Source organism: Macaca thibetana, chromosome X, assembly GCF_024542745.1.
Source record: "Macaca thibetana thibetana isolate TM-01 chromosome X, ASM2454274v1, whole genome shotgun sequence".
Lineage (NCBI taxonomy): Eukaryota > Metazoa > Chordata > Mammalia > Primates > Cercopithecidae > Macaca > Macaca thibetana.
The window spans coordinates 286,735-310,764 of NC_065598.1; the positions used below are offsets into that span (position 1 = coordinate 286,735).

At 50.5% G+C, this 24,030-nt stretch overlaps 2 protein-coding genes across 2 annotated transcripts in view; both read left to right on the top strand.

The window, feature by feature from the left end:
• Positions 1-24,030, top strand: part of LOC126946842 (dehydrogenase/reductase SDR family member on chromosome X) — a 429,610-nt gene that overhangs the window by 109,310 nt on the left and 296,270 nt on the right. Inside the window, exon 2 of the mRNA XM_050777532.1 lies at positions 8,003-8,146. Within this exon, the coding sequence (XP_050633489.1) occupies positions 8,038-8,146 (109 nt within the window). The 5' untranslated portion in view covers positions 8,003-8,037. The remainder of the gene's footprint in view (positions 1-8,002; positions 8,147-24,030) is intronic.
• LOC126946841 (E3 SUMO-protein ligase ZBED1) lies at positions 8,046-22,708 on the top strand. Its single transcript, XM_050777531.1, has 2 exons — positions 8,046-8,146; positions 18,380-22,708. Exon 2 carries the CDS (start codon positions 18,431-18,433, stop codon positions 20,513-20,515), a length of 2,085 nt encoding a protein of 694 aa, XP_050633488.1. The 5' UTR covers positions 8,046-8,146; positions 18,380-18,430; the 3' UTR covers positions 20,516-22,708.

Consider the following 24,030-nt stretch of genomic DNA (forward strand, 5'->3'; position numbering starts at 1 on the left):
AAAACAGAAAAGAAAAAAAGAAAGAATAAGAAAGAAAGAAAGACAAAGAAAAAGAGAAGAAAAAGAAAAAAGAAAACATGAATCACAGCTAAGGTCAACTGGGACATCAAAATGGATTACAATAGCCTATTGTATTAATACTAATGAATTATATGGTTATTTACTGGGATTCTACTATGTGCACGAGATAATTAGCATGAGGAATAGGAGAGGAATAAAGAAGCCGTGTCTCCCATCCGCAGGGAGACTGGCCCACGCATCTTGCCACAACCAGGAAGGTTGCTTTCCAGGCTGCTAAATTTCAAGGGGAATCTCATGGGAGGGAGGCACTGCGCTAACAGGGATTGTTGCTAGTGGGCTGAACTTTGACCCCACAGGTGCTATTTAACAGATTAAGATTCCCTAGGGAAAACTGTTTCTGTTTAGACTGTGGCCAACATCACTGAAGCCCACCTGCATGACCAGGGGCTGAGAGGAACTGACCACCTCACCTTACAGTGATGTTTTAGGATCAGGCCCCCTGAAGGGCCACACTGTGGCCATCTTTGCCTCTTCCACTAAAAAATATACCAGATATGGTGGCTTATGCCTGTAATCCCAGCTCTTTGGGAGGCTGAGGCAGGAAGACTGCTTGATCCCCGGAGTTTGAGATCAGCCTGGGCAACATAGCAAGATCCCATTTCTACCAAAAAAAAAAAAAAAAAATAGCCAGGCATGGTGATGTGCACCTGTGGTCCCAGCTACTTGAGAGGCTGAGGCACAAAGATTTTTTGAACCCAGGAGGTGGAGGCTGCAGTGACCTGAGATCGCAGCACTGCACTGCAGCCTCAGCAACAGAGTGTGACCTCATTTATCTTTTTTTTTTTTTTTTTTTTTTGAGATGGAGTTTCACTCTTGTTGCCCAGGCTGGAGTGCAATGGCATGATCTCGGCTCACTGCAACCTCTGCCTCCTGGGTTCAAGAGATTTTCCTGCCTCAGCCTCTCGAGTAGCTGGGATTACAGGTGCCTGCCACCACGTCCAGCTAATTTTTTTGGTATTTTTAGTAGAGACGGGGTTTCACCATGTTGGCCAGGCTGGTCTTGAACTCCTGACCTCAGGTGATCTGCCCACCTCTGCCTCCCAAAGTGCTGGGATTACAAGTGTGAGCCACTGCTTCTGGCCTATGACCTCATAAATCTCACAACTGTGTGGCTAAAAAGATATTTTCTGGACTGCGTGCATGATTTATATTCATTATTATTATAATATATATTTTTTCTGATTTGAGAGATGTTAACTTAAAGCATTGTTGTGGACCCTGAAGAGTTTCATGAGATCCTCACACTCAGCTTAGGATGCGTGATGGGGAAGCTGGTCCCGGGTCAACCAGAAGTCCTAAGGACAAGGCCCCCACCCTGCAATACCCTTCTCTCTCCTCCAGTAGGGGTGTCCTTCTGTGCAAGCTCCTTCAGGGAGCATCTCCTGCCCCTGCTTTCCTGGCCTGTTCTGGTTTAGGTAAATGCAGTTTCAAACGTGCTCATGAAATCCTGAAGTAGACAGGAATTTGTAAATCATGCTACTGTAGGCTGAATAATCTCCTGTTCTTCCCAAAGATTTCCACACCTGAATCCCCTGGAACCTGTCACTATGGTAATGTCATATATGGCACCAAGGAACATTGCAGATGCAACTGAGGTTATACACTATTTATTTATTTATTTATTTGAGATGGACTCTTGCTCTGTTGTCCAGGCTGGAGTACAGTGACTCCAGCTCGGCTCACTGCAACCTCTGCCTCCCAGGTTCAAGCGATTCTCCTGCCTCAGCCTCCCGAGAAGCTGGGATTACAGGCACATGCCATTGTGGCCGGCTAATTTTTGTATTTTTAGTAGAGACAGGGTTTCACCATGTTGGCCAGGCTGGTCTCGAACTCCTGGCCTCAGGTGATCTGCCTGCCTCGGCCTCCCAAAGTGCTGGGATTCCAGATGTGAACCTTTACATAGGAAGAGTATGCTGGATTTCCTTGGTAGGCCCTATCCCATCACACGGGGGCCCTTGAAAGAACAGAACTTTCTCTGGCTGGAGGGAGGAGAGAAGGTGAGGGACATGGTACACAAAGTCAGTGAGATTCTAAAGGTGAGATGGACTCTCAGTGGCCCCTGGTGGCTTCGAGATGGAGCAGACGCTTTCAAGGACCAGACAGTGGACTCTAAGCACTCAGGGCTGTGTTCCCCACACCCCTGCTATGACAATCAGTGAGGAAAGGACGGCTTCAGTCCCATGACAGCAAGAGACTGCATTTTCTAAAAATGGGAATGAGCTTGCAAACCAATTCTTTCCAGGGCCTCCTGCTAAGAGCCCAGGGGGTAGACATCGTCATTTTGACCTTTTGTGACTGTATTAGTCCATTTTCACGCTTCTCATAAAGACATACCTGAGACTGGGTAATTTATAAAGAAAAAGAGGTTTAAGCCAAGGTGGGTGGATTTTCTGAGGCCAGGAGTTTGAGACCAGCATGGCCAACATGGCGAAAACCTGTCTCTACTAAAAATACAAAAATTAGCCGGGCGTGGTGGCGGGTGCCTGTAATCCCAGCTACTCCGGAGGCTGAGGCAGGAGAATTGCTTGAACCTGGGAGGCGGAGGCTGCAGTGAGCCGAGATCACGCTATTGCACTCCAGCCTTGGCAACAAGACTGAAAACTCTGTCTAAGAAAAAAATAAAATAAAGTAAAATAAAACAGTTTTAATGGACTCACACAGTTCCACGTGGCTGGGGAGGCCTCACAATCATGGCCGAAGGTGAAAAGCACATCTTATATGGCTGCAAACAAGACAGAGAGAGCCAAGCGAAAGGGATTTTCCCTTATAAAACCATCAGATTGCTGGCCATGGTGGCTCACACCTGTTATCCTAGCACTTTGGAAGGCGGAGGTGGGTGAATCACTTGAGGTCAGGAGTTCGAGACCAGTCTGGCCAACATGGTGAAATCCCATCTGTACTAAAAATACAAAAAATTAGCCAGGTGTAGTGTCACACGCCTGTAATCCCAGCTCCTCGGTGAGGCTGATGCAGGAGAATCTCTTAAACCCAGGGGGCGGAGGTTGTAGTGAGCCGAGGTCGCGCCATTGCACTCCAGCCTGGGCAACAAGAGTGAAACTTCTGTCTCAAAAAAAACACCAAAACAAATAATAGAGAAAAAACCCATCAGATCTCACGAGACTTATTCACTACCATGAGAACAGTGTGTGAGAAACCGCCCCCTTGCTTCAATTATCTCCCACCGGGTCCCTCCCACAACACACGAGAATTATGGGAGCTACAATTCAAGATGAGATTTGGGAGGGGACACAGCCAAACCATATCAGTGACCTTGAGCAAGTGACCCAGTTGAGCCCGTTTTTGAAACATCTTACCTGCAGACTTGAGATAATAACTTGTTATTTAAAGCTGCTACATTTGTGGCCATTTATGACAGCGGTGGCTAAAAACATTCCCATGGAAATCAGAGTCAATATATGACAGATGATGACGTGAGCCTCCGAGAAGATAAGTGGGTTGTGGGGAAGGTAGGGGTGTCTCCCTAACCATTGCTGGAAGCACCAGGTGATGCATTCTGCTTTTAGCCCCCCAATTCATGGCTCTAGACATCACTATCCTTTTGCTCACAAACATCCTTTTAGATAACTAACCAGAAGTCCCAAAAGGGAGGAGCATGTTGGGCTACAATAAGCCCGCTCCCCTGCTGCTCCTGGTGGAATCCTTGGTCCTTCTGAATTTCACAGTGGGGTCACGGTTTCGCACCCCATGCAATGGTGGCTCTCCTGGGAAAACTTTAAGGTGGGGACGGGGTGACTGTGGATTTTCCCAATGCTTCTGGCTGGGTGCCCCGGCTACACCTAAGCATACCTGGCCACACCTGAGGATACCTGGGCATGCCTCAGGATATCTGGCACACATGGCCAAATGAGAAAGCCTCAGTTTCTTCACCTGTAGAACAGGATTGCAAAGGCCGGAATAACCCCTTTTTTTTTTTTGAGATGGAGTTTCCCTCTTGTTGCCCAGGCTAGAGTGCAATGGCGCGATCTTGGCTCACTGCAATCTCCGCCTCCTGGGTTCAAGCAATTCTCCTGCCTCAGCCTCCTGAGTAGCTGGGATTACAGGCATGCACCATTATTTCCAGCTAATTTTGTATTTTTAGTAGAGACAGAGTTGGCCAGACTGGTCTGGAACTCCCGACCTCAGGTGATCCACCCACCTTGGCCTCCCAAAGTGCTGGGATGACAGACGTAAGCCACTGTCAAAAACAGAAAGAACTCCCCTTTTTAAAATTTAATCTTTTTATATTAAATTAATAAAGACAGTGTTTTGTCATGTTGCCCAGGCAGGTCTTGAACTCCTGGGCTCAAGCAATCCACCCTTCTCAGCCTCCCAAAGTGCTGGGATTATGTGCTTGAGGCACTGCGCCTGGCTCACAAGGAGCCTTCTTAATCCAGCCTGGTTACTTAATCACACCTGAGCATTCCTGGGCACATCCAGAGATATCTGGCACGCCTGGCCAAATGGGAAAGTCCCATCCCTTGGTCTCCCTGGCCTCAGTTTCCTCATCTGTAGGACGGAGGGTTGCAAAGGCCACAAAGACCCTTCTTAATCCAGCCTGGCCACCCGGCCACACCTGAGCACACCTGGTGATACCTGAGGCGTCCGGTAGGTCTCTGTATTCCAATCATCTTAGATCTGCACCAGAACCCGCCCAGTGGCTGGCTGCAACCTGCACACTGGGGGTGCCCGTTAGTGCCTGTTGAGGTTCTGGGGGGAGTGAGGCCTGGCTGGGAGTGGGGATGCAGGGTCCCAGTGGGGGTCAAACTTCTACATGGGTTGTGATCCTGCAAGGTGCCAGGATCCCAGTGAGCTGTGGAGTGTGGGGTTCTGGCTCCTAGCAGGGATAGGGTTCCTGGCTAGGGTCAGGTGACTTGCTGGTGGAGATTCTCACTCCTGGATCTTGGCAGGGGCTGGGGGTGACCATTGGCGTGTATGTGAGGGTGCAGATCTAGAGTGGAGGTCAGGGTCCTGGGGAGCATAGGGTTGGTGATCTAGGGTCCCAGGGTTGCAGGAGAGGGGTCCCGATCTAGCCCCCAAGAGTGGGTTCTTGGATGTTGCTCAGGAAGTAATTTAAGGTGAGACATAAGAGTACAGGGAAGTTTTAGTTTATTAGAAACTATTCCATTACAGGCTGGGTGTGGTGGCTCACGCCTGTAATCCCAGCACTTGGGCAGCCGAGGCCGGCAGATTACTTGAGGTCAGGAGTTTGAGACCAGCCAGGCCAACATGGTGAAATCCTGTCTCTATTAAAAATACGAAAATGAGCTGGGCGTGCTGGTGCATGCCTGTAATCCCAGCTACCAGGGAGGCTGAGAGAGGAGACTCTCTTGAACCCAGGAGGCGGAGGTTGCAGTGAGCTGAGGTTGTGCCACTGCACTCCAGCCTGGGCAACAGAGTGAGACTCTGTCTTAAAAGAAAAAGAAAAAGAAAAAGAAACTGTTTCATCATAGAGGTGTAATACCTTGTGTTTGTTTTAAAACTTTCTTCTATAGGGGTCTGTCTTATCTATGTAAAAGCTAGGTTATGTCTACGTGCAGGTGAGCTGACTGCGTGACATTTATTCCTTTGTTGATTTAGAGAGAGCCATCCTTAGCATTTTCGCGCCCAAGCACGTCAAAGCATGACTGTAATTATCTTTAAAAGCATATATGGTTACGCGATATGGCGACATCCAGACATTCTGCTGTTATCTGTGTTTGTCCTTGGAGGCATTATTAAGTCATTTCTTCAGCCGTAAACATCTTATGACCATGGGCCGTGACCGGCAAAGAATGTGTCTTCCTGGTTTTTAAGATGGAGTTGATGATTAAAATGGTGTCACCCCAGCTCTCCCAGGCTCCTGTCTTCCAAACACAGCGGGTGTTAGGATCTGTCTGGAGTCCGGATGCCAGGTCTGGGGTCCCCTGGGGGACTGGGTGAGGGACTGGGAGGGTTGTGGTGGAGTGAAGGTCTGAGTAAGTGTCTGGGTGAGGGGATCCATGAAGAATTCCAACAGGAGTCTGGTGGGGGATCCATGTGGGGTTGCAGCCTTCATCCTGGTGGGGGTATCCTTGTCGGGTTTCAGCCTTGTCCTTGGTAAGGTCCTGGGTGGGGGGTCCTTTTGGGTTTTCAGCCTGGCCCTGGTAAGCGTCTGGGTGGGGGTTCTGTGCTGGTCTGGGGTTCCCTGAGGGAGCCCAGGTAACTCTGTGGTTGACTGGGGTTCCTAACCAAGGTTCGAGTAAGGGTCTGCCATCCCGGTAGGGATCAGGGTAGGGAGGGGTTCGTGGCACCTGAAGTAGTCTGGAGTTCTCTGCAGGGGCTGGGATGGGGGTCTGTGGTCCCTGCAGGGTTGCAGGGGGACAGGGAAATGGAGAGGTGGGTTTGGTGGGTGGTGTCTGTGGCCTGGCAGGAATTGGGGGTGGGGTCTGTGGTCTCAGTAGGAATTGGGGTGTGGGATCCGTGCTTGGGGCAGGGTCTGTGGTCTCAGTAGAAACTGGAGTGTGGGGTCTGTGCTTGGGGCAGGGTCTGTGGTCTCAGTAGAAACTGGAGTGTGGGGTCTGTGCTTGGGGCAGGGTCTGTGGTCTCAGTAGGAACTGGAGTGTGGGGTCCATGGTCCTTGCAGCTGTTCAGAGTCCTCTGTGGGAGTCCTGCTCCGTAATTCTTGCGTGGGTCTGGGTGGTCATCTGGGGTTCCCTATGGGGTCCAAGTGGGGGTCTGTGGTCCCTGCTGGGGTCTGCGTGGGGTTCCATGATTCTGGCTAAGATGGGGAGCGTGGTTCCCGTAGTAGTCCCGGTCCCCTGTGGGGTCTGGTTGGAGGATGTGTTATCCCATGGTGGGGGTCCTGGCTGGGGTCAGAATGGGGTTCCGCCAGCTTGGCTGGAGTGTGGGGTCTTGGGGAGGCAGTCCCAGCTGGGGTCTGTAGTCCTGGGGGGCGTCCTGGCAGGGGTCTGTGGTCTTGCGGGGTGCTGGCTGGGGCCTGCGGTCCAGGGGGTAGTTCTGGTGGAGGTGGAGGTCCTGGAAGGGGGCCCCAGTAGGTAGGGGTCTGTGATCCTGGAGAGGGGTCCTGGTAGTGGGGTCCGAGTGGAGGTCTGTTGTCCTGGGGGGACCCTGGGAGGATCTGTGGTCCTGGAGAATCCTGGTGGAGGTCTGTGGTCCTGGTGGGGTTCTTGGGGGGGGGTCTGTGGTCTGGGGGTGCCCCAGTGGGGGTGTCTGTGGCCTTGGGGGTCCCAGCAGGGGTCTGGGGTCCTGGGGGGGTTCTTGAGAGGAGTCTATGGATCTGAGTTGGGTGCTGGCTGGGGTCTGTGGTCCCAGGGGTGTCCTGTGGTACTGGGGTGGTCCTGGCTGGGGTCTGTGACCCCTGGTGGGGGTCTTGGCTGGGGTTTGTGGTCCTGGGGGCGTCCTGGCTGGGGTCGTTGGTCCTGGTGGCGGTGTGGAGGGTCCCTGCTGGGGTCTGTGGTCCTGGGGGTGGGCGGGGGGAAGTTCTGGCTGAGGTCTGTGGTCCTGGCCGTGGGTGTGTGTGTGGGATCCCTGCTGGGGTCTGTGGTCCTGAGTGGGGGGTCCTGACTGTGATCCCCAGTGATCCTGGGGGCGTCCTGGCTGGGGTCAGTGGTCCTGGAGTGGCGTCCTGGCTGGGGTCTGTGGTTCTGAGGGAGGCGCCTTGGCTGGGGTCAGTGGTCCTGGAGGGGTGGTCCTGGCTGGGGTCAGTGGTCCTGGAGGGGTGGTCCTGGCTGGGGTCTGTGGTCCCGGGGGGGGCGTCCTGGCTGGGGTCGGTGGTCCGCTCGGGGTCCCCAGTCCTGCAGGCGGTGCGGGATCCCAGCGGGCCCGGACGGGGTCTGGGGTTGGGGGGGTCCCCGAAGGCCGGGGCGGTCCGGGGCGGGCAGGGGGCGGTCCGGGGCGGGCGCGTTTCCGCCGTCGGTCCGGGCGGGCGCAGAGTCCCGCGGGCGGCGCGGAAGCGGCGGCGGCGCGGCCGGGGCAGCCATGTCGCCATTGTCTGCGGCGCGGGCGGCCCTGCGGGTCTACGCGGCCGGCGCCGCGGTGATCCTGGCGCAGCTGCTACGGCGTTGCCGCGGGGGCTTCCTGGAGCCAGGTCAGCGGGGCGGGGTGGGGGTCGGGGCTCCGGGGACCCGGGTGGGCGCGGGCGCGGGCCGGGGCGGGCTCGGGGGCGGGAGCGCGGGGTCTCCGCGTGACCTTGGCGAGGCGGTGGCGCTCCCGGAAGTGGGACTGGGCGGGGGTCGCGGTGGGGCCGGGGTTGCGGGGGGCGTGCGCGCCTGGGACCTCCCCGCCCCGCGCTTCCCGTCCCCGCCGGCTCTTCTGCGCGCCCCCCGCGCTGGCCCGGCCCGGCCTGGCCCTTCCCTCCCCGCGCGTGTGTTCTCCCCGCCTGTCCCGGGTCGGGCTCCAACCGAGCCGCCCCCGTGCAACCGCCCCCCGGCCCACCCTGACACCTCCGGGCCATGGCCGGGGACCCGGGGGCTCGCACGCCCCGCGCCCCAGACCGCAGGCGGCTCTGCCTGCCGCCTGCGGTCGGCCAGTGACCGCGCGCCCCCGCCAGGCCCCGGAGGGGAGGAGGGGGCGTCCCAGGGACCTCGACCCCCACCCACCCCAGGGTAAGTGAGGACGGGCCCTTCTCCGGAGAACGTCTCCAGAGGGGACGCAGGGGCGGCTGCTCGGGCACTGGGGAGCCACGGAGGTCTGGTGGGGAGGGCAGGCCCGGTAAGTGGCAACTTTGTTTCCTTGGCCTTTGTAAACATCTCTGAGTCACAGATCTCCAACTTTGCAGGACTCGTTTACTGTCTGAACTCATCAGTGAGGACCGCCACTGTGTTTTGTGTATGAAGATTACTTATATTCATAGATTTGCAGGTTCAGAATTTATTAATTTATTTTTTGTAATAGGAAGTAGAGATGAAGTCTTGCTATGTTGCCCATGCTACTCTCGAACTCCTGGGCTCAAGCAGTCCTGCCTCAGCCTCCCAAAGTGCTGGCATTACAGGCACCAGCTACTGCATCCGACTAATGTTTTAAATTTTTTGTGGACAGGGTCTTGCTGTGTTGCCCAGGCTGGTCTCAAACTCCTGGGCTCAAGCGATCTTCCTGCCTTTGCCTCCCAAACTGCTGGGATTACAGGTGTGAGCCACCAAACCTGTCTAATGTTTTAATTTTTTTTGTAGCAATAGGGTCTTGCTATGTTGCCCAGGCTGCTCTGAAACTCATGGGCCGAAGCAATGCTCCTACCTGGGTCCCCCAAAGTGCTGGGTTTACAGGCGTGAGCCACCACGCCTGGCTAATGTTTTAAATCTTTTGTAGAGATGGCATCTCACCATGTGGCCCAGGCTGGTCTTGAACCCCTGGCCTGCAGCAATCCTCCAGTCTGGGCCTCCCAAACTGCTGGGATTACAGACAGAGCACCACTGTACCCAGCCCATATTCTCAATTTAAACCTAGAAACCTGTAAACAATTATTTGTGAACTGGTATAAAGGGAATGATAATTCCATGTTAGGTTAAATGACACTTTGTTTCAAAAATGACAGTTTTCCAAAACAGAGCGTTCAGAGGGTCAGTGTGGTGGGGGTGGGGGTGTACGTTGCCCCATATGTCTTAAATGTCCAGCCTAAGAAGAGAGCTGTTATTTCTGCCTCTGTAGACGGTTTCGTGGCATGTCAGGAGGCCTCTGGAAGACACTGCTGCACGCCTCTGGGAGACTGGGAGTCAGCCAGGCGAAGCGCTTGGGTGCCTTATTGTGAAATGACTTTCGACTTCCACTCTGCACCCACTGAGGGAACCCCAGGGGTCCCAGCTCCACACTTTGAGAAGCGTGCCTGGAGTGGATGTTTTAAAATGAGCCTCACTCTCTCCCGCCTCTAGCCAGAAAAAGCTTTGAGTTTTCTGTGAGCTAAGCTTTTCTTTTTCGGCCAGGCTGGCTTCAGTATTTGTTTTTTAAACCTGCTTAGCATAATTAAAGTGCGTAGAAGAAGGAGCGTAAAGGAACTGCAGTCAGGCCTTCCTAGGGCAGGAGAGCATGTTTGTTTGAAGTAAGTAATCAGTTGCAAGGTAAACGGTTTACAGCCAGCGAACAGTTGTGTGGCGTCTCTCAGAAGATGATGTTTTAGTTTTGCTTACAGAAAGGTCCCCTTAAACCTTCTTAAGGGCCTGTGTGGACCCTGGCAGAAGAGGCTGGGGTTCCTGCAGCAGCTCACCAAAATGCTGGCCTTTGAAAAACTTGCTCTTTGTGCATTAGAAAGGAGGGGTGGATTCTTTTTTTTGTTCCTTTTATTGATTAAATAACAACAACAGAAGGTTGTTAAAGAGGACAAGCTTCTGGTGAAGTCACGTGTCTGCCAAGGGACTCTGTACCCGGTGGGTATCGAAACAGAATGGTCTTCTCTAAAGATTAACTTCAGTAGCTTGTCCTCATCGAGCCCCTTCCTGTGTATGGATTAAAACTAATTTTTGTTATCGATGGAGGAATGCCGTTTTCCTTGGTCTGCTGGTGGCCAGCTTCCTAAACGGCGTTTTTTATTTGCTTCTCTCTGGTGGACCTTTGCTGTTGGTGAGGAAACGTTGAACTTTGTCCAGGGCATTTGAGCTAAGCTGTTTGAATAACCACGAGGGCCAGTTTCCCCACTGCAGATTGGAAGCAAGGGCAGTTTTTTCTTAGGACTTCCAAGTGGAGCTTGTTCTTAGATATCTTACAAAGGAAATGCCTGGGTTACACATTCCACATGAGTTGACTTACATAGTATGAGAAGGAAGAAATCACGGCTGGAATCCACTCCTAAATGGTGTCTTCTTCCAGTTTATCATGGAAAAACAAGATAATTACAAATTAATCATAGATGTTGGTCATGCCTTTACAGAGGGGGTTTAGAAGCAAATTGACAATTCCTATAAAAGGTTCTGCCCCTGTGTTCTTAAGACTGTCCATGTGGCCCATTCAGTAAGGTGTATCTGTTGGTTGGATTTAAAAATAGGTGATTTATTCAGTGTATTTAATATCCTAGTATGGCATCAAAACTTGAACATTGATATGGCCTGAAATCTGTTGAAAATGATCGTATTGAGTGAAGAAAGTCTCTACCCACCAGTATTAATAACAGGGTGATCTGTTTAGAAATTACATTTTCTCTGATGCATCAATGAGTTTTGCAAAGGAGAGAAAATTGATGGTACCTATAGTCAAGCCCAGTTCCAGTACTGTACAGAATTTTTCTTAAAAGTTCTATTGTAAATAATAGGCCACAGAATATTCCTTCACTTTCTGGGATGCAAAATGGACTCGTAAATGCTGTACCACAGGAGTGAGTATTTACGAAAAATATGCCAACTGGCCCACTTACAAAGCTATTTATAGAAGTCCTACTTTTCAAACTTTTTTTTTTAACCTATAAAGGGAAAGTTAATTCTTGTTGGTTTTATAAGTAGTGAACAGTGGCTATTAGAAATCAGGTAGAAGTAAAAACAGCAGTTTTCCAACTTCTTTTTTTTTTTTTTCAAGACCGAGTTTTGCTCTTGTCGCCCAGGCTGGAGTGCAATGGCGTGATCTTGGCTCACCACAACCTCTGCCTTCCGGGTTCAAGTGATTCTCCTGCCTCAGTCTCCCGAGTAGCTGGGATTACAGGCATGTATATGCCACCATGCCTGGCTAATTTTGTATTTTTAGTAGAGACGGGGTTTCTCCATGTTGGTCAGGCTGGTCTCAAACTCCTGACCTCAGGTGAGCCGTCCATCTTGGCATCCCAAATTGCTAGGATTACAAGGGTGAGCCCCTGCGCCCGGCCTCCAACTTCTTGATCATAGAATCCCTTTCAAAAAAACGAGGACCCCGGACAGTTTTTGTTTTTGTGGACTATAACAGTCAATAAGTCATCCTGTTAGACATTAAAACAGCAATTTAAAACATATTTAACAATTTATTTAAAAGTAATGGTAACAGGCCAGTTACATGTTACTACCAAGAATGTATGTAATATATTTATTGTTTATATATTTTATTTTTATTAAATGTATATATTTTTAGAATAATTTATATTTTTCTATAAATATAAAATACAAGTAAGTTGTATTTATATAATGTAGATGTAAATGAAAACAACTGATATTTTTATATAAATATATAAATGTGTACATTTATGGGGCACATTGTGATGCTTTGCTATATGTTGGCATTGTGGAATAATTAAATCTTGCTAACATCTATCACCTGCTATTTTTCCTTTGTGGTGGGAACATTTAAAATCTCTTTTACCTGTTTTTCTGTTTTTTTTTTTATTTCCATAGATTATAGGGGAACAGGTGGTGGTTGGTTCCATGAGTAAGTTTTTTAGTAGTGATTTGTGACATTTTGGTGTACCCATCACCCAAGCAGTATACACTGCACACAAGACATTTAAAGTATCTATTAGTGGGCTGGGCACAGTGGCTCACGCCTGTAATCCCAGCACTTTAGGAGGCTGAGGCGGGCGGATTGCCTGAGCTCAGGAGTTTGAGACCAGCCTGGGCAATACAGTGAAACCCTGTCTCTATTAAAATACAAAAAATTAGCTGCGTGTGGCAGTGTGCGCCTGTAGTCCCAGCTACTCAGGAGGCTGAGGCAGGAGAATGGTGTGAACCCGGGAGGCGGAGCTTGCAGTGAGCCGAGATTGCGCCACTGCACTCCAGCCTGGGCAACAGAGCGAGACTCCGTCTCAAAAAAAAAAAAAAAAAAAAAAAAAATCAAAATAAAAACCTCTTTTAGCTATTTTGAAATACGTAATACACTATTAACTATAGCCACCACGCTGTGCAGTAGGTCACTGAAACTTATTTCTCCCATCGAACAGAAACTTGCTACCCTTTGGCCATGTGTTGTATGTTTTTTAAAATAAAAATGATTGTCATTTCCAAAATAACAAAAACTTAGGGAGAAGAATGGCTGAGTTTTAGGGTTTTGTCGGCCTCATCCACAAAGGGATAGACGGCGGCTGGCTCCTTCCTCTGCTGCTTCACACTGGTGTCTTGTGACGTGTCGTTCTGGTAAGAGTCATGTGAGGCACGTCTACTGGCCTCTCATGGATGTGCAATTGGAAACGTGAAGTCGCCGGCCCCCTGAGGGCGTTCTGGGGAGTATCCCCCGCCATCCCGCCCTGGGATGCCGCACCAGCCTTGAAGAATGAGACAGTGAGAGGCTGGTTTGCAGCATCCTTTATTTGTGGCCTTGTGTGCACGGAAGCACTGCAAGGGAGGAGGAAGGAGGAGGGAGGGTGCGGCCAGCCCACGAAAGGCCAGCTCCGCTGTGGCTGTTACGTGGGTTCAGGTGGAACCCACCTGCTGTGTGGGCGATGCTTTACCTGAGAGTCCCATGGGATTCTGACAGCAGGAGATATGTAGGAGGGAGCTTCTTGTGCCTCCATCCAGGAGTCACTTGGTTAGGGGTTTGGGAATTTCTGCTGTCAGTACAAAACTTCGCTCCAGGTACTAGACCTGTTTCAGCCAAATAATAATAATGATCATCAGAATAGAATATAAACCTTTGTTCACCTAAATAATAATAATAATAATAGAATATAAATGTTTGTTCATGGTACTGGGCCGTCTTTCAGTCCAATAATAATAATAACTAGGAATAATGATAATAATGATAAAATATAAACCTTTGCTTCACATTCCTGGGACGTCTTTCAGCCAAATAATAATAATAATAATGAGAATATAAACCTTTGTTCAGGGTACTGTGATCTCTTTCAACCCAGTAATAATCATAACAATAGTAATAATAATGATAGAATATAAACCTTTGCTTCATCTCCTGAAATGTCTTTGAGCCAGATAATAACAATAATGTTAATGATAATAGAATATAAACCTTTGTTCAGGGTACTGCGACCTCTTTCAGCTCAATAATAGTAATAATAGTAATAATGATAATAATGATAGAATATAAACCTTTCCTTCATCTCCTGGAATGTCTTTCAGCCAAATAACAATAATATTAATGATAATAGAATATAAACCTTTGTTCAGGGTACTGTGACCTCTTTTCAGCCCAATAATCACAATAGCAATAGTAATAATGCTCATAATGATAGAATATAAAACTTTGCTCCATGTCCTGGGAGCTCTTTCAGCCAAATAAGAAGAATAATAGAATATAAACCTTCATTCACAGTACTAGGACTTCTTTCAGACCAATACTAATGATAGTAATAATAATTATAATAGAATATAAACTTTTTTTTCTAGGTACTAGGACCTCTTTCAGCCAAATAACAATAATAGTGGAATATAAAACTTGGCTCTAGGTACCAGAACCTCTTTTCAGCCAAATAGTAATAATAAGAATAGTATTAATAGAATATAGACCTTTGATCCAGGTACTGGGACACCTGTGAGCCAAATGATAATAATAACAATGATAATAATAGAACATAAACTTTTGACTGAAGTACCAGAACCTTTTTCAGCCAAATAATAATAATAAAATATAAACTTTTGTTCCAGGTACTCGGACTTCTTTCAGCCTAATAATAATCATAGAATATAAACCTTTACTACAGGTCCTGGCACCTTTTTCAGCCAACTAATAATAATAATAGAATATAAACTTTTGTTCTGTTACTGGGACCTCTTTCAGTCTAATAACAAAAGTAATAATAATAGAATACAAACCTTTGCTCCAGGTTCCAGAACCTCTTTCAGCCTAATAATAATAATAATGATGGAATGAAAATTTTTGTTCCAGGTATTTGGGACCTCTTCCAGCATAATAACAATAATAATAATATAAACCTTTGCTACAGGTATCAGGACCTGTTTCAGCCGAATAATAATAACGACAATGATAATAATAGAATAGAAACCTTTGCCCCAGGCACTGGGACCTCTTTCAGTCAAATAATCACAATAATATTAATAATAATAATAATAATAATAATAGAATTTGGACGTTTGCTCCAGCTTTCAGGACCTCCTTCAGACAGATAATAATAACCGAGTATGAACTTTTCTTCCAGGTATCGGGACCTCTTCCAGCCTAAAAATAATAGTAATAATAGCACATAAATCTTTTTTTTGTTTGTTTTCTTCTCTTTTTGAGATGGAGTTTTGCTCTTATTGCCCAGGCTAGAGTGCAATGGCGTGATCTCGGCTCACTACAACCTCTGCTTCCTGGGTTCAAGTGATTCTCAAGCCTCAGCCTCCCGAGTAGCTGGGACTACAGGCATGTGCCACCACCACGCCCGGCTAATTTTGTATTTTTAGTGGAGGAGGGGTTTCACCATGTTTTCCAGGGTGGTCTCAAACTCCTGACCTCAGGTGATGCATCCGCCTTGGCCTCCCAAAGTGCTGAGAGTACAGGCATGAGCCACTGCACCTGGTGCCAATATAAAAATCTTTGCTACAGGTACTGGGACCTTTTTCAGCCTAATAATAATAACAACCATAACAATAATAATTAGAATATAAACCTTTGTTACTGGCACTGGGACCTCTTCCAGCCTAATCATAATAAAAGTAGTAATAAATAATGGAATAGAAACCTTTCCTTCAGGTTCCAGAACCGCTTTCAGCCTCATAATAATAATAATAATAATAATAATAAAATGTAAACTTTTGTTTGAGGACTGGGACCTCTTTCAGCCTAATAGCACAGATAATAATAATGGAATGTAAACCTTTTCCCCCAAGTACCAAAACCTGTTTCAGCCAAATAATATGATGATGATGACGATGACGATGGAGGATCTGATAACAGCTGTGTCCTCTCACTCAGGTCAGACTTAAAAGCGAGCATTTCAGAGCTAGACCGAGGCCTCTTGAGATGATTTTCTGCCTCCGCTGACTGTGTAATCCAGGGGCCCCACCCTAACTCGGCTGCAGAACATGCAGCTTGAGGGTTCCCCGTTTGCTGGAAGTCCCGGTTGTGTTATTCATTCTCTTGGCTTGCTACCTTAGAACAAACCAGGATGCTGGCGTTGGTCAGAGGACCCCCATCCTTGCACCCTACTCTTGGGAAGCAGTGCTGCTAGGCTATGGTAATGCCCAGTTCACCTGGCACATGGTGGCGGCTCCCTAAAAAGCGCTGGACAGGCACCGGTGATGGAAAGCCAGCAACATAGGCCGCGACTGCCCATGAAGACGGGGGGCCTTTCTAAGACCTCTACTCATTATTGGGGGCAAAATTAACCTTCAGAATATCTTGCTGTAATAAAGTTCCAGAAACCGGAGGGCTTAAAACCATAGCTTATTCTCTCCCAGTTCTGGAGGCCAGAAGTCTGAAATCAAAGTGTCTCAGGGCTGCGCTCCCTCCGGAGGCTTAGGCGGAGCGTGCTTCCTGCCTCTCCCAGGTCCTGGGGGCTCCCGGTGTCCCTGGGTTTCAGGCCAGCCACATCTTCACTCTAGCCTCTGTCTCTCTCTCCATGTGGCCTTCTCTGTGTACTCCATGTGGCCTTCTCCATGTCTGTATCTCCTCTTCTGTCTTTTATAAAGACATTTGTCACCGCATTTAGGGCTTACCCGAATCCCGGATGACCTCATCTCCAGATCCTTAACTCATTAGATCTACAAAATTTCTTATAACCAAGTAAGATCTCATTCCACGTCCTGGGCTTTAGGATGTGGACAGATCTTTCTGTGGACCACTGTTCAATCCACCATGATTTTAGCAGTTCCTTCTGGAGGCTCCAGGGGAGGATCCTTCCTGTCTCTCCCAGCTTCTGGGGGCTCCAGGCACTCTGGGCTTGTGGCTGCATCACTCCAGTCTCGGCCTCTGTCTTCGTGTGGCCTTCTCCTCTGTGTCTGTGTCTCCTCTTCTGTCTTCTATTAAGGACACTGGTCACTGCATTTAGGACCACCCCGACTGAGAATAATCTGATCTTAAGATCTTTGCTTTCATTATTAATACATTTACAGAGACCCTTTTTCCAAACAAGGTCACAAGTACCAGGTGGATACAGATTTTCTTTGGCAGAGGAGGTCGCTTTTCAACCCACTATAGTGATCATTGAAATATGCTTCCTTGCACTGACTGTCCCGACACTCTGAACGTGCTTGGGTGGTGCATTTCGTTGTTTACCCTCCTGAGTGCTGTACTGGACACCTGCAGATACAATTACACCTTTTAACAAAGCCCAGCTGTCATTTTGGGCAACCCAGTCACAGAGGTGGCCTCCTGCGTGGCACCTGGAAGGGCCTGTATGTGTGAGTATTCAGCCTCAACAGGAACCCTGGGGACTGGCTTCGGGGTCATCTAAGCCTCCACACCAAGTGCCCGATGATGTTTGCACAGGTGTGTGATATTTACCCAGTTGGGCCTTTCTGCCCACAGGTGTGACTGGATACAATGGGCATTTTGAGAAGTTCCAGGGATTGAGAAATCCATGCTTCTTCAGATGTGCTTACAGATCACGGATGTACCTGTGCTAAAAACAAAGCCTGTGACATTCCACATGGCTTCATTTTAAACCATAAAGTTGGAGAAGAATGTGCAATGCCTCTTAGCTCTAGGAAATCCGGCTGTAGCCAGATGGAGGTCCTGTTTGGCTTCTTTAATGCAGTTAATGAAGCTCAGGTGGCGTTCGACAGCGATTCTTGCTGTGATGGTTGCCGGGGGAGAGGGGGCCTGCCTGGCCACTTGTGGACTCTTCTATGTAGGTGGCGTCCCCAGAAAAGATCTACGCAGCTTTCCCACGTGGCAGGTGCTTGGCAAAGCTCTTAGAACAGGAACAACAAGCCCCTGCGATGAGAAGGGCACTGTCAGGCTGGGCGCGGTGGCTTACGTCTGTCATCCCAGCACTTTGGGAGGCCGAGGCGGGTGGATCACCTGAAGTCAGGAGTTCGAGACTAGCCTGACCAACATGGTGAAACCCCATCTCTACTAAAACAACAACAATTAGCTGGGCATGGTGGCAGGCACCTGTAATCCCAGCTACTCAGGAGGCTGAGGCAGGAAAATCGCTTGAACCTGGGAGGCGGAGGTTGCAGTGAGCTAGGATCACGCCACTGCACTGCCGCCTGGGTGACAGAGCGAGACTCTGTCTCAAAAAAAAAAAAAAAAAGGCACTTGTCAGGTACAGCCCTGCAAAAATGCCGTGCTCACTCGCAAACCTGTACCTTGACACGTGCGGCACCGCTGTGTTGGATTGACGTAGAAGAAAGAGTGTGTTCCTGCGCTAGCTTCCCACCTTCGCTTTGCAAAAGTGACCCGCAAGGAAGGTCCAGCCGTCCGGCCCCAGTGCCCTTTGGTTGAAAGCGGAGCTGCCCCGGCACCCCGGCTGTCTCCCCAGCAGGGCTCCCACATCTGCCTGGGTCCCTTCTCATGCTGTGTTTGTCTTGGCCCTTCTCAGCAGGTCCCCACGCATGAGCGGCCGTCCAAGCAGGCAGGCTCCAGTGGAGAAGCAATGGAGAATAAAAGCCTGGAGAGCTCCCAGACAGACCTGAAGCTGGTGGCCCACCCCCGCGCCAAGAGCAAGGTGTGGAAGTATTTTGGCTTTGACACCAATGCCGAGGGATGCATCCTGCAGTGGAAGAAAATCTATTGCCGTATCTGCATGGCCCAGATCGCCTACTCCGGAAACACCTCCAACCTGTCCTACCACCTGGAGAAGAACCACCCCGAGGAATTCTGCGAGTTTGTCAAGAGCAACACGGAGCAGATGCGCGAGGCCTTTGCCACCGCCTTCTCCAAGCTGAAGCCTGAGTCGTCCCAGCAGCCCGGGCAGGACCCGCTGGCTGTCAAGGCTGGCCACGGCTACGACAGCAAGAAGCAGCAAGAGCTGACGGCCGCCGTGCTGGGCCTCATCTGCGAGGGGCTGTACCCGGCCTCCATCGTGGACGAGCCCACCTTCAAGGTGCTGTTGAAGACGGCTGACCCCCGGTACGAGCTGCCCAGCCGGAAGTACATCTCCACCAAGGCCATCCCTGAGAAGTACGGGGCCGTCCGGGAGGTGATCCTGAAGGAGCTGGCCGAGGCCACCTGGTGTGGCATCTCCACTGACATGTGGAGGAGCGAGAACCAGAACCGTGCCTACGTTACGCTGGCCGCCCACTTCCTGGGCCTGGGCGCCCCCAACTGCCTGTCCGTGGGCTCCCGCTGCCTGAAGACCTTCGAGGTGCCCGAAGAGAACACGGCGGAGACCATCACGCGGGTGCTCTACGAGGTCTTCATCGAGTGGGGCATCAGCGCCAAGGTCTTCGGGGCCACCACCAACTACGGCAAGGACATCGTGAAGGCGTGTTCCCTGCTGGACATCGCCGTGCACATGCCCTGCCTGGGCCACACCTTCAACGCCGGCATCCAGCAGGCCTTCCAGCTCCCGAAGCTGGGGGCGTTGCTGTCGCGCTGCCGAAAACTGGTGGAGTACTTCCAGCAGTCTGCTGTGGCCATGTACATGCTCTATGAGAAGCAGAAGCAGCAGAACGTGGCCCACTGCATGCTGGTGAGCAACCGCGTCTCCTGGTGGGGGAGCACGCTGGCCATGCTGCAGCGCCTCAAGGAGCAGCAGTTCGTCATCGCCGGGGTCCTGGTGGAGGACAGCAACAACCACCACCTGATGCTGGAGGCCAGCGAGTGGGCTACCATCGAGGGGCTGGTCGAGCTCCTGCAGCCCTTCAAGCAGGTGGCCGAGATGCTGTCAGCCTCCAGGTACCCCACCATCAGCATGGTGAAGCCGCTGCTGCACATGCTCCTCAACACCACGCTCAACATCAAGGAGACCGACTCCAAGGAGCTCAGCATGGCCAAGGAGGTCATCGCCAAGGAGCTCTCCAAGACCTACCAGGAGACGCCTGAGATTGACATGTTTCTCAACGTCGCCACCTTCCTGGACCCCCGCTACAAGAGGCTGCCCTTCCTCTCTGCCTTCGAGCGGCAGCAGGTGGAGAACCGCGTAGTGGAAGAGGCCAAGGGCCTGCTGGACAAGGTCAAAGACGGCGGCTACCGGCCGGCCGAGGACAAGATCTTCCCGGTGCCCGAGGAGCCTCCCGTAAAGAAGCTCATGCGGACGTCCACGCCTCCGCCCACCAGCGTCATCAACAACATGCTGGCCGAGATCTTCTGCCAGACGGGCGGCGTGGAGGACCAGGAAGAATGGCACGCCCAGGTGGTGGAGGAGCTGAGCAACTTCAAATCCCAGAAGGTGCTCGGCCTCAACGAAGACCCCCTCAAGTGGTGGTCGGACCGCCTGGCCCTCTTCCCCCTGCTGCCCAAGGTGCTTCAGAAGTACTGGTGCGTGACAGCCACGCGCGTCGCGCCTGAGCGTCTCTTTGGTTCCGCCGCCAACGTGGTCAGTGCCAAGAGGAACCGGCTGGCCCCCGCGCACGTGGACGAGCAGGTGTTTCTGTATGAGAACGCCCGGAGTGGGGCAGAGGCAGAACCCGAGGACCAGGATGAGGGGGAGTGGGGCCTGGACCAGGAGCAGGTGTTCTCCTTGGGGGACGGCGTCAGCGGCGGTTTCTTTGGCATCAGGGACAGCAGCTTCCTGTAGCGAGGAAGCGTCTTGTCTTACAGGTCATCCCCGCAGCAGCCCATTGGATGCTTTGCTGTAAATACTCACCTGGTCAGCTTGGTTTTGAACCTCAGAGACCATCCACTGTCTTTGACACCTAGAAGGTGGAAAAAGGAAAGAGATTCGAGAAGCGAGAGAGGGTCAGGCGTGGTGGCTCTCATCTGTAATCCCAGCACTTTGGGAGGCCGAGGTGGGCAGATTAACTGAGGTCAGAAGATGGAGACCAGCCTGGCCAACATGGCGAAACCTGTCTCTACTAAAAATACAAAAATTAGCTAGGCATGATGGTACGTTCCTGTAATCCCAGCTACTCTGGAGGCTGAGGCCAGAGAATCACTTGAACCTGGCAGGTGGAGGTTGCAGTGAGCTGAGATCGCTCCACTGCACTCCAGCCTGGGCGACAAGAGCGAGACTGTCTCAAAAAGAAAAAAGAAGACACAAGAGAGGCGGCTTTGAGTGGGTTTCTTTCCTCCCCTATTCCCGGGGCCCTGGTGACTTCTGCTTGGGAATTGCAATGCTCAACGCCCCGCATGCAGCAGAGCCTAGAGGAGCTGTTCCTTCACAGATACTTGAGACCCACACCATACCATATCTGATTCAAGTTCTCCCTGGGAGGGTTTAGAAGACACACAGGAACATTCTGGGTGGCGTCGAACGAACCTTTCCTGATCATCATGTGTGACTTCTGCGAGGTCCAGATCACTGAATTCATGTTTACATTCTCATGCAAGCGGGGACCTCTTGCTTCTGGGAAATGGGGAGAGACCTTTTAGCCAAAATGCCCTTCTTCAAAAGAGAGACCTGAGAGACCTTTTTTTTTTTTTTTAATGTTTGGTTAAAAATGTGACAGATGAGTAAAAAATGCAGGTACTTAACAAAAAGCAAAAAAACAAAAAAAAAAAAAAAAAAAAATGGTGTGGACTGTGTTGTATTTTCGACAGGTTGCTGTCAGCCTGCTTCCTGCTCCCTGCCAAAATTCACTTTGTGGAGTTGGTCCTTGAAAACTGGGTGGTGGCTCACGCTGAGGTCAGGAGTTCGAGACCAGCCTGGCCAACCAACATGGTGAAACCTCGTCTCTACTAAAAATACAAAAAAATGAGCCAGGTGTGGTGGCGTGCTCCTGTAATCCCAGCTACTCGGGAGGCTGAGGTGGGAGAATCGCTTGAGCCCAGGAGGTGGCGGTTGCAGTGAGCCAAGACTGCGCCACCGCACTCCAGTCTGGATGACAGAGTGAGACTCTGTCTCAAAACGAAACAAAAGTGGGCGGCTCACGGGTCTGGAGGTTATGTCTTGTGTGTGTCAGCCCTAAAAGTCCAGTTCCTCCATGCGGCCAGCTTTTCCACATAGGGTGTTTTTGATTTGATTACCGGAAAGGACTCTTGCTGCTTCTCTTTTAAACTCAATACCACAGGGGAAATGAATTTTAAAACATTGCCACCGGAGGGGTTTTCCGTGGCTGGATTCTTGCGAGTTGCTTTCAGTCATTCAGGGAAACAAAGACGTTTTCCAACATGTAGAACTGCTTTTTAAGTGGAGGAAAAATGCTTAATGAAGCTTAGCGTATTGCTTGGATTCTACGTGCAGCAGGTTCTCTGCCTCCGTGAAGACAAGGTGGGCTGGGGAGGACGGTGTCTAGGAGGGATGACCCCACTCAGCTCCAGGCAATGTTCTGCCGAGACCCGAAGAACTCTGGGTGTCAGAGGGTGAAGCAGGAACTACCTGCATTTCACAGCTGCTGACTTCTCAGGGCTACAAGCAGCACAGAATTCTATCCTTACGTCCTGAGCCGGTGTAAGTCTAGAGAAGGAAGCGCGGGAGAAATCCACGTAACCTTTGCTTGCTTTTTAAGGGAAGCGGTTCTGCCATGAACTTGGAAGCCTCAGCTCCGGGTGTTCTCAGCAGAAGGGCAGCTGGAAGGGACACAGTGGGGCAGGCTTTGGGGCTGCTCTCTGTTCTGCCCGGAGGCTGGGGACGCAGGGCAGCCCATGCCTCCGGGGCCTCTATTCTGTAGCATTGCCAACGTTCCCTTTCCGTCTCAATCATTTGCTTTTCGTCACTCGTGAAAAATGTGAACTGCTCTGGCTCTTTTTATTTTTAAGCCATTGTTCCCCTCCTAAATGGTTGCTTCTTATTTAATGCTTTAAAGTTGGACTGTTGTTCAATAAACCAGAGAACTACATGAACTGCTCGTTCATTCGTCTGCCGCGTGTCCGTCCGGACTGCAGCTGGTCTGGTCTGAACCCCTTGATTCTGGGAGTGGAGGGAGGGTTTTTGTTGTTACTATTTTTATTTTTGTTGTGGTCCTTGTTTAAAGCAACTTTTTCCAGGGCACCCGCAGTCACTTCTGTGCTCCTCTTTCTCATCTGTCTGTCCTCAAGTTATGATGTACTTTCGGGTGTTTTGGCATCAAAATATCGAAGTGAATCAAGTCGGCAGCTGGTGAAAGCGTTCCCTTTTGCCAGTTCCTTCACTTAGTGGATAGTTGTATAAAAGGAGGCCCGATGGACGAGGCAGCCTGGAAGGATCCGGATGGCATCAGCGCCTTCCCTCTCCCCGCAGCCTCCTTATCTCCCCTCTCTTCCTGTCTTCCTCATCTCCTGTCACATCCTTTCTTCCTTCCCTCCTCCTTCCCTCCAACCCTCCCTTTTCTTCAGCCAACCAATCCTTCCTTCCTCCCTTCCTTCCTTCCCTCCCTTCTCTTCCCTTCCTTTCCCTTCCCTTCCTTCCTTCTTTCTCTTCCTTCTCTCCCTCCCTTCCCTTCCTCCCTTCCTTCCTCCCTTCTCTCCCTTCTTGTCTCCCTTCCTTCCCTCCCCTCCCCTTCCCTTCCCTTCTCTCCCTCCCTTCCTTCTCTCCCTTCCTTCCTTCTCTCCCTTCCTTTCCTTCCTTCCTTCCTTCCTTCTCTCCCTCTCTTTCCTTCCTTCCTCCCTTCTCTCCCTCCCTCCCTTCTCTCCCTTCCCTCCCTCCCTCCCTTCTCTCCCTTCCCTCCCTCCCTCCTTCCTTCCTTCCCTCTGTCCCTCCTCCTCTCCCTCCCTCTCTTCTTCCTTCCCTCCCTCCTTCTGTCCCTCCCTCCCTTTTCTCTCTCCCTTCCTCTTTCCTTTTCCTTTCATCCCTTTTTTCTTCCTTCCCTTTCTGCTTTCCTTCCTCCCTCCCTCTTTTCCTCCCTCCTAAGAAAACAATGCCCCCCCCCCCCCAGAAACACAGGAAGTCCCGGATGTGCCCCTCTGCCCGGAATGTGCCCCTCTGCCCAAACTTGCCTTTCTGTGCGCTATTGGTTGACTGCCTGCCCTTAGGTATCAGTAAAATGTCGAATTTCTTTTTCTTGCATGTTTTGGGTTGAAAGGGGTTCATTTTGAGTCCTCATAACTAAGCATTTGCATCATGATGTTCATTTAAGTGGGACATGTTTACACGTTTCTCCCATTAGGAGTAATTCTAGTCCTTGAGGATTTCTTGTAGAGACATTTCCTTCACCCCGACATAGTTGCCGTGAGGGC